This window comes from Propithecus coquereli, unplaced genomic scaffold (genome assembly GCF_000956105.1).
Source record: "Propithecus coquereli isolate 6110/MARCELLA unplaced genomic scaffold, Pcoq_1.0 Scaffold114, whole genome shotgun sequence".
NCBI classification, from domain to species: Eukaryota; Metazoa; Chordata; class Mammalia; order Primates; family Indriidae; genus Propithecus; species Propithecus coquereli.
The window spans coordinates 2357577-2367849 of record NW_012135414.1 but is presented as its reverse complement, the minus strand read 5'-3'; the positions used below and the strand labels follow the sequence as shown (position 1 = coordinate 2367849).

The 10273-nt window shown below is 48.7% G+C and overlaps 1 protein-coding gene across 2 annotated transcripts in view; it reads right to left on the bottom strand.

Annotated features, from left to right (window-relative positions):
• Window positions 1-4957: 4957 nt before the first annotated feature.
• The window catches only part of TLN1 (talin 1), a 32068-nt gene continuing 26752 nt past the window's right edge, over window positions 4958-10273 (bottom strand). For both annotated transcript variants that reach the window (XM_012656374.1, XM_012656383.1), the window contains 9 exons: window positions 7818-8003; window positions 7590-7697; window positions 6969-7074; window positions 6668-6792; window positions 6431-6556; window positions 6233-6295; window positions 5940-6122; window positions 5660-5788; window positions 4958-5529 (listed from right to left, as the gene is read on the bottom strand). In XM_012656374.1, coding sequence (XP_012511828.1) covers window positions 5404-5529; window positions 5660-5788; window positions 5940-6122; window positions 6233-6295; window positions 6431-6556; window positions 6668-6792; window positions 6969-7074; window positions 7590-7697; window positions 7818-8003 — 1152 coding nt within the window. In that variant the 3' untranslated portion in view covers window positions 4958-5403. The remainder of the gene's footprint in view (window positions 5530-5659; window positions 5789-5939; window positions 6123-6232; window positions 6296-6430; window positions 6557-6667; window positions 6793-6968; window positions 7075-7589; window positions 7698-7817; window positions 8004-10273) is intronic.

Below are 10273 nucleotides of genomic sequence, written 5' to 3'. Positions count from 1 at the left end.
CCCTCCCTTCTCCTCCCCTTCTCCCAGCGGACTCTCCTCTCTTCCCCAGTGGGCCAACTTTACGCCAAATTTTCTTTTCTGCCCTTTTTTGGGATGTTTCTCCGGGGGAGGCGGGGCCGGGCTGGGGCGGGGAAGGCAGAGGGCGAGGGGGAGAGTTACTGAGCGGCGCGGCGTCGGGAGCCCGGGGTGAGATCCCCTCTGACCGAGGCCGCAAACACCAGCTCCCAGAGCCCGGTCTCGGGTCGGGAAGTGAGAGGCGCGGGCGGGAGGCTGTTTGTTTTCGTTTTCCCTTGGGGTGGGGTGGGGGGAGAGGAAGTGGAGAGCCGCTCCGGAGGAGGGGGAAGGGGAGGAGAGACGGGGCGGAGGAACCCGGGAGGGAGCGGTTCGCCTCGCCCCCCAGGAGCAGACGGGCGGGAGGCCTGGATTTTGCTGGGGTGCTGCGCCCTGTGGGAACCATGGGCCGCTGAAAGGGGGCGCGGAAATGCATTCAGATCTGCCTAACTGCACAGGGAGCGACCTCACCTGACCTCGAAGTGTTACCCAAACTCCGTGAAAGACACCTCATCCGCCCAGTAGCCTATGCTAGACCCCTGAGGTTATCAAGTGCTCCCCGCCCTTCACTTCTCACATCCACTTAATCCTGGAGATTCTGCTTCCTACAAATTAGATTCCTCCTCAGAGTCTGGGCTTGCCTTGGGCAGCTGCTTATATTACCTCCTGTCTAGGTCTTTTATGGTCTTTCTGGTTCCCCAACTCATTCATTCATTAAATCGTCCCACGACATTGCTGCCCAAGACCTTTTAAAAAGTTAATGCGAATAGAATCTAAAATACTCCACCACCCCTCCCTACTCCCTTGCTCCTTTTGAGGAGAAAACATCCACACTTCTTAATATGGTATAGAAGGGCCTTTGCTTTGGATCATCCCTACCTCTCTAACCTCATCTCCTTTCATTCCCAGCCTCACCCCCAATGCTCAGACTTGTATTTCATGCTGCATTCATACTTAGCTACGGGCAGGAGCTGGAAATAGCTGTACTTTTCTCAGAGCTTCCCCATTTTATGCATTCTGTTCCCTCTCCCTAAAATGCCCTTCCCCTAGGCTTCCTGGTGGCCTTTAAGACTCAGATCAAGTGTCGGCTTTTCTGGGAAGCCTTCCAGGGCCACGATCTCCAACTGATAGGCGCGAGTTTTTGGTGCCGCTTATCACTCTCATTCTACCCCCATGTTGTAACTGTCCTTTTACCTGTTGTCCTTTCCACTAGTCTGTGAGTCCTCCAGAAGAGGGACTGTTGTTTCCAATTTTCAATCAATCCCCAATGCCTAACACAGCACCAGGCATAGAGTTGGCACTTGATAAACATTTGCCAAATGATATTTTTGTTTTTGGAAACAAGAGTCTCGCTCTGTTGCCTGGGCCAGAGTGCCCTGGCGTCAGCCTAGCTCACAGCAACCTCAAACTCCTGGGCTCAAGCAATCCTTCTGCCTCAGCCTCCTGAGTAGCTGGGACTACAGGCATGTGCCACCGTGCCTGGCTAATTTTTTCTGTATATTTTTAGTTGTCCAGCTAATTTCTTTCTATTTTTTTTTTTTAGTAGAGACGGGGTCTTACTCTTGCTCAGGCTGGTCTTGAATTCCTGACCTCGAGTGATCCTCCCACCTCGGCCTCCCAGAGTGCTAGGATTACAAGCATGAGCCACCACGCCTGGCCACCAAATGAGTTTTTTATGTACCAATGTCTGGGTACACAAATATACTAATATGGTGTGGATCTAGAGAAACTCACGATCTATGCAGCCATTCTCAAACCTTCTGTTCTTAGAACGCCTTACAACTCTTAAAAATCATTGAAGACCCCAAAGAGATTTTGTTGAAGTAGGTTATATCTAGCAATAATTGCCATATTAAAATGGAAACCGAGAAAGCTTTAAAATATTTATTAATTTGTTAAAAATAAAATAAGCCCATTACAGATTAACCATGTTAACATAAATAACGTTATAAATAAAAAATGACTATTTCCACTCCCCAAATTAGAGTTTTTACATTTACTTATTTATGTACAATTATTTTACATCTTTGAAAATCTTTTTTTTCTTTCTTTTTATAAGAGATGGGATCACCCAGGCTAGAGTGCAATGGTATGATCATAGCTTACTGCAGCCTCCAGTTCCTGGGCTCAAGGGGATCCTCCCGCCTCAGCCTCCTTAGTCCCTGGGATTACAGGAGTGAACCACCAAGCCTGGCTGCAAGTCTCTTTCCTGTCTGACTTAATAGGGGACAGCTGGATTCTCAAAATCTGCTTCTGCATTTGATCTGTTGCTATATGGTTCGTTTGAAGTACTATATATGGAGAAAATCCAGCCTCGAAACATATACATAGTTGGAATCTTACTTTTATAGCCTTTTCAGATAATTGTGGATATTGTTCTTTGATACTACATCAAAACTGGACAAATCGTAGTTTCTTAAGGGTTAATTGTAATGTGGAACCTGAAACCATTATCAATGACCTTTTTGTACTATGTTAAATTAAAATCCACTGGTGTGTATCACGCCTTGATTGGATGGCAGCTATGCTTACCACTTTGCCACCAACGCTGTGTCACGCCTTGATTGGATCTTTTAACCACGCATAATTTTGTAACATCAAGCATTGGTCATTTGGAAAGTGTTGATTCACTGAGCTATGCAGATCTTTCAAATATTGACACATTCATTTCATTATCATTATTTTAAAAACCACATTCCTTAATATCACAATCAGTTTCAACAGAAAAATCTTTTAAGTTTTAAATTTTGGGAGGCTTTGAAGCACATGGAGGCAAATACATGTTTTACAAAATTCAAATTTTCACTGTTTGCCAATGATACAAAGCTCAAATTGAATCATTTGCAACAAACACTGTCAGATTTTTTTCTGAAGTGACAGACTCATTTTGTTCCTTTTTGTGAGAAGATCAGACAGATACCCAGGTCTGAGAATCAGTTCGTTGGTCATTCTTTCTAGTAAACGTGGTGTACCATGCAGCTAGTTCAGCTCACAACTCAAAGAATGGCTTAAGTGCTTTCCTCAAGAAAACCATCATACTTTGGTATGTGCGGAAGTGCTTTATGCATACTTGCCGGTTTATCAGACAAGTATTGGAAAGACAATTTACTCAAGTATTTAGATTTAATAAAATTAGTAAGTTTTTACTACTTCATCAAGGACATTCTTACATGTAAATTTGGCATTTATTTCTTAAATTGCTAATGCATGGCAGTGAAGAATATAATGACTATTTGTACAGTTTGGGGCCACTACCTTGATGTGTGCTGAGGTAGTTTTATCCCCTAATATTTTTGTGCTGTTAGTACAAATGTTGACACTGTGAAAAAGGAAAATAATGTCTCCGTATTATTAGGAAAATAATTTTTGGCCAGATACGGTGGCTCACGCCTGTAATCCTAGCACTCTGGGAGGCCAAGGTGGGAGGATTGCTTGAGGTCAGGAGTTCGAGACCAGTCTGAGCAAGAGCGAGACCCCCTCTCTACCAAAAAAAAAAGAAAAGAATTTTGACTTATGGACCCCTGAAAGGGTCTTGGGGATCCCTAGGGGTCTGAGGACTACATTTGAAGAAGTTGGTCTAATGGGTGTTACAGCCTGTCCCCAGAAGGGTCCCAAAGTATCACTAGTGAGAGGTACGTGATTGGTCACAGTTCCTGAGGACATGACAGGGAAATGGTAGCAGGAGGGAGCAGCTGTCCTGGACTCGTAGTTGGAGGAGTTCAGAGTCTGGACTACCACTTATCAGGGACATTGTAGAAGGGATCCAAAGTCCTCAACTCACGATGCTGTGACATTGAATCTGGGATTAGGGGGCCACAGCAGCATATACTAGAGTTGCCAGTCTCTGCGTCAGAGAAGTGATAATACATCTTGATTTTCCAGTGCTTAGCACAGGCATGGCTTGGTAAATTTGAATGAATGAATCACAGGTGACAGAAGCGATGGTAGGAAGTTGGCACTATCCCCAGTGGGCTGCCCTGGGGAGGACAAAGTAATTCCATCAACTTTAAACTTACTCTAATGGCGGGGGGCTGGGGGGGGGGAGTAGAAGGTGTTAGGTGCCCAGAGTAGTAGCAGGTGGGTAATATTTGTGTTCTTGTTGGAGGGAGAAGTATTAAGGAAATAACATACTGAGCAGCAGGGTTGGCTAAAGAATCATGCATGAAAATAGTGGCCAACCTAAGAGGATGCCAGAGAATCCATGCAGTGTGGGCAGAGGGGGGTGAATGCGGAAGGAAGTGGAAGCACACAGCACTCACCTCCCTGGCAGCCTCCCTCCACTGACCCTCCAGATTAGCCGGGCTGCTAGAACAGGGCTACCAGCACCTGCCTGGCCACTAGGGGAGTCCTGCCCTCTAATATAAAGCCTCACACCCGGGTAAAGCTTTTCTTGTTCCTTTCCTTCCAGCACTGTCCTACACAGGAGGCAGCCTCAGGTGGGATTTTTTGCTTGCTAAAGGTTGTCACCATAGTTCTCTTAGGCTCAGACACTTGTATCTTACAGGCTTATTATTTTTAGTAAAGCTGCTTTTGAAAATTTGAATTTGGCCAGGGACTGGATTTGTTCACATACTCTCAGTAGTTATGAAGAACAGAGTGTCCTGGTAGCCACAAAGAGTTGTGGCAGCTGCTGTCCCAGCAGCAGAAAATGACACTTGGTGATGCTTAGGTGCTGGCCAGTGAGGTAGGGGACACCAGTAGTACAATTTCTCAGGCACAGCTTCCCAACTAGGGTGACTTTAGGGAACTGGGTACAAGGAGAAGGAAGGGACCTCAGGGGGCAGACTGCTGGTCTCCTCTTCTCCCATTTCAAGCCAGATTAAGCTGGGTGACAGGACTCAATCCCACTCTCTCCCCCACTGCCCTGGGAGGATTCTCCCATCTTCTCATGAAGCCAGGCAGAGGCTGTAGGCAGAATCACCTTTATTGCAGGATGACCTGTTCGGGGCTTACAACCCTGCAGCCCCCATAGGTAGCTGGGGGTAAATAGTATCAAAAAAGGATGCATAGAGCTGTTGAGGCTGTGGGGACTGGCTGGAAGCTGCTGGCAGGGTGGAGTGGGCTGGGGCCCTGGCAGGTTCAGATTGAGGTACAGCAGCGTTAATAATACTCTTGGAGCGTTAATACTCTGGGGACGGGCAGGCACTTAGGAGGCCCTAGGGCATGAAGGCACTTGGAGCTGGGGAGGGGCTGGGGGATGTGCAGTGGGACTGGGCAGGGCCAGGCCCGGGGTTTGGCAGGCACTTTGGGGAGTGCTGGGGTTGGGCAGGTTGGGCCCTGACAGCCCAGAAGGCTTTGGTAGTGGCAGGCACAGTCTCTGGGTTGGGTCTGTGTTAAATAGAAGCGGTTTCCCTAGTGCTCGTCTCGCAGCTCTGAAGGCAGGAACTTGTACTGTTGCTGCCGGATCTGGGCCAGCTTCTTCCGCGCCTCTTCCAGCTCTCGCTCCTTCCGAAGCATCTCTTCCTGTGCTGCGATGATCTGAGGGACGCAGATCAGGGAGTCAGTTCAGTAAGTATGTTCATTAGGGGTACAGGGTGGTTGGGACCAGCACAGGCAACGAGACTGCCCTCCTGACAGTGTCCCTCAGAGTGTCTGGGCAGGAGCTCACCTGGGCAATGCCCCCGACCATCTTCTCCTTCACCACCACCGTCTCATTCTCCTGGTCTTCAAAGGCTGCCGCCTTCTGTGCTGCTTTCACCAGGTTATCTGAGGCTCGCTTCACTGCATTGCCAGCAGCCTGGGCAAGAGAAAGCAGTGCGAGTTGAGAACTCAGCTAGGGTCCCAGTGGAGAGAGTCCCTCAACTCCCTCATAGAAACGTATTATTTCAGGGGTGACAGTTTAAAACAGTGCAGCCCAAAGGACAATAGGATGGGTCAGGGTTCCTTACCTGAAGCCGTTTCATTGCCTCAGAGTCCTGGTCAGCCTTGACCTTGCAGGCCACAAGGAGCTGGGCTGTGGAGGCGGCTACCTGCTTGGCTGATGAGATGAGCTTCTCCTGGCTGGCATGGCCTTGTACAGCTGCATTGGCTGCCTCACACAGATTGTTGGTGGCTGCAGCCACCATCCGGGCCTAAAGCAAGGAGAGTTAGATTAAAATATACCTCTTGCTGTGGTCCACCCCCCTCTAGCCTTCTCAAGTCTCTCAAACTCAGAGAGACCTATTGGGTGTTGTACACTCACAGCAGAAATAAGGCCCTGGGACCACTGCCCGTCGTCCAGTGCATTGGCTGGAATGGCGCCCACCTGTGGAGGAAGGCGGAGAGCCTGCTGAGACCTGGGCTCTCCTCACTCACGTCAAAGCCTCTCAGGCTACCAATGTGGGCATGCACAACAAAGCTGCCACCCTATCCCCATTCTTTTGGGTATTTAAGTACTTACTTTCCCTTGGGCCACCAGTTCTCTCTGGGCAGCTGATGCAGCTTTTACCAGCGCACTGGTGGCTGCTGCAATGGACTTGGCAGCTTCCAGAATCTGCTCCTCAAAGTTCAAGGACTCATCTGCCTCCTGTAATAAAGAAACAAAGGTCGCAGAGAGAGATGCAAAGTCAGAGAGGGGGCTGAAGGTGGACACATCCTGCCATTATGAGGGTGGAGAAAGGGAGGGGGCAGGACTGACCTTGGGCTTGGCCCGGGGCTTCAGCTGCTCTAGCTTTTTGGCTGCAGCCTCAATGGCAGCTGCGGCTCCCAGGAGCTCATTCTCAGCAATGACTGTGGGGTCCTCTGGGTCCACCCATTCTGTTCCTGATGGGTTGAAGGGGGAAGAAAGAGGCTAAGGCAGAGCAAGGAGGTAGCGTCACCAGCCTCAGCACCTGTGGGGGACTATGGGCAAAGGCTAGCTCAGAGCTGTCCAACCAGGAAGCAGAGACTGTACCATGACGGGAGTTTTCCTTCCCTCCCTGGCCCTGGTCACTCCTCACCCTTCATGGCCTCAGCGGCCTGGATGAGCTCAGTGACTGAACCAGCCACACGCTTTGAGTGTCCTGTCAATTGCTGCTTCAGTTCTGGGCTTGGCTTCTGCAGGGTCTGGGGAAGAGGAGGGTAGGGGACAAAGAACATCACATCTTAGGGTCTACCCTGATCTATAAAGAGGGGAGACCATGGCCCCCCCACCCCCCATCCCTGGAGTGTTCCACACTACAGCCCGCAAACACCACGCTGCCTATCCAAGTATACTCCATGCATCACACTGGACACACGAAGACGGTAGGGCTGTGTCACTCACCGGCTGACAAGGAGCAAGGAGGACGATGAAATGAGAAGAAAGAAGAGATGACAAAGGTAGAGAAGGAGGTGGTCAGGTGGGAAGAGAGAAGAAAACAAAAAGAGGATGAGGAGTAGGTGAATGGAGTACCAAAGACAGTAAGAATGGTGGGGCCCGGGAGAAAGGGAGACTTGGAAACAAGAACAGATTTGGGCAACAGATGGTGGGTAGGGAGGATATTGGAGCAAAAAATGAGAGAGCAGGGTCTGAGGCTTGCAGGAAGAGGCCCGTGTATTCAGGGAGGCTGGTATGAGGAGCAGGCAACTCCCTCCCTTACCAGTAACACATGGTCCAGGAGTTCCAGGTAGCCATTGGCACATTCCCGGCCATAGTGAAGGGCTCGAAGCCGCACCTCAGGGGCCACTTCTGGGTGGTAAGCTGCTTCCTGTGCCCCAGAGTAACATGTTAGCTTTAGGATCCCAAAGAGCTCCAGGCCCCCTGAATCTCTACAGTTTTTCCCACACCATGTTCTTCCCCAAAGCTGCTTCACTACCAGGATTTCTACCTTGCAAGCCCGAAGCATATCTGCGATAGCACGACGGCTCAGATTGGCTGTGGCAATGACATCTTCCTGGCGACAGGAATTGCCAGCAGCAACAGCCTTGGCTGTTGCCATGGTGATACCCTTGGTCATTCGAATGAAATCTTCTGGGGTAGAGGTCTTGGCAGGTGGCTCTGGGGAACAGAAGACCTGTGGGGGCAGGACAAGAAGAAAGATTCGACAGTGACTGACAGTAAGACAGTGTAGTACTCTGCACTCGTGTGATCTGGTTCATTCATCCATGTGTTCATTCAACAAGCATTCCCGGAGTACTTATTGTGGGTCAAGCCTTTGCAGATGTTCATGCATCACAGCTAATAAAACAGAAGGCAGCTAGTCACCATTTCTGATTAAAATGATTGGAGAGAGTTTGTTTGTTTGTTTGAAATTAAAGAAGTAGCTTTTGGCTGGATTTTCATTCCTGAAATAGAAGACCTGAAGGGGTGAGTGGCAAAGGTGGGTCTCAAGAGATGTAGAAAACAGGAGGGCATTTTTAAGTAAATGGTAGGACATGAATAACCAAGGTGTCAGTGGGAGAGGATCAAGGAATGTTCTAGAATATAGGAATGGTGGAGAAAAGGTTATTGGGGCCTTGGATATCAGACTGAGGAACTTGGAATTTTACATAATATATAAAAGTCATAAAAATATTTTGATGAACGTGATCAATCCACACATGATCATTAAAGATTAGCTAGGTGGTGGATTCTGTGTGAGGTGCTAGGGATGCAAAGGGGAACAAGGTAGGTAAGGTTCTTGCTCTCACGGAGCTTACATTCTAATTTTGGAAACAGGCAATAAATCAGAAAACAAGCAGCAAAACTAACGGCTATGTTTTGGGTTACAGGGAAATAAAGAAAGTGCTGTGATGAGAAACAAATGAGCCCTATTTAAGACAGCTGGTCAGGGAAGGCCTCTCTGAGGAGGTGACATTTAAGCTGAAGCCTAAAGAACTAGAATGAAGGAGCAAGATGTTCAAAAAGCTGGAGAAAAGCAAGTGGAAGCGCTTGCAGCAGGCAAGAGCTGGGCATGTTCTCAGCACTGGCAGAGTCCAGTGGGACGCGGCACAGAAAGAAGAGTGGGATAAGATGACACTGGAGGAGTCGGCGGTGGCCATCACTGACAGGCTTTAAGCAGTGAAGTAATGTAATCTAATTCATATTTCCAAAAGATAATTCTGGCTACTGTGTAGAAAGGATGGATTAGAGGGGGCAAGTGTTGAAGCACAGAGATCAGAGAGAGACTGTGCATAAATCCACATAAGGACTGGTGACGGACCGGACAAGGGGTGGTGACGGTAGATGGGGCAGAGAGAACGAAATCTAGTTGAAGGGAGCGCTAACAAGACTTGCTGATGGGCTGAGATGTGGGAAGTAGAGAGAAGTCTAAGACATTAAAGCTAGGTTTCTGGCTTTAGGACCTGAATTACTAAAGGTGCCGTTTACTGAGCTGGGGAAGACCAGGAAGGACCAGGTTTGGGAGGCAGAAAGTCAAACTGGAGAGTTTCGCTTTGGACATCTCCAAGTAGAGGTGAAAACAGAACATCAGAAAGATGAATTTAGAAACTGGAAAGATGAGTAGGAGAGAGAAGAGCAGTAGACACTGAAAGCAGTGAGACCTGTCAGAAAACTGGTATAGCAGCCGAAGTGTGGGAGAGCCGCTGGAAGTGTGACCCAGAGTGCTGACAGTGGGACTGCGGAGGGAGGAAGAGAGGAAGAGAGGATGGAGAAGGGGAGCTGATAGGACTTGGCAGTGGCCTGGACATGGTGGATAAGACAGCGAAGTCAAAGATGACTGAGGAGGACTCTTTGTGACTGGGAGGTTGTTACCCTCATGAATAGGAAGTACCATGTCACCTGCATCTAGGTGGTGCTGTCAAACAGGCAGTTGAAAAGAACTAACCTCAGGACTGGAAGTCAACTTTGGGGGAGTAACAATGAAAGTGGTTAAACTCGCCAGAGAAGAGAACAGAGAAAGGCAGCTATCTGTATGATTCTGGGAAGGCCTCTATATTTCCCAGGCTGAAGGTGATTGAGTGATGACTGCTGAAGAGATGTTCCAGAAGCAAGAAAAAAGCCAGTGTCAAAGCCAAAGGAATGCAATTTGGACTCCTGTGGTGAAAGAAAAAATAAAGCCAAAGGAAGAAAGGATTTCAAAGACAGGCTTGCTAACAGAGGAATTTTGAAGAGGATGAAGGCCAAGAAGAGGCCACTGAATGTGGCAACTAAGAGGCCACTGGTGACTAGAGAGAGTGGGAGGAAGGTGGTGAAAGAAGACAGATGTCCAACGCTAAGGAGTAAACAGGTGAGGGAGGGAAAGATACGGGTGTGGCTCACTTAAGAAGTCTGGCCATGGCCGGGCGCGGTGGCTCACGCCTGTAATCCTAGCACTCTGGGAGGCCGAGGCGGGCGGATTGTTTG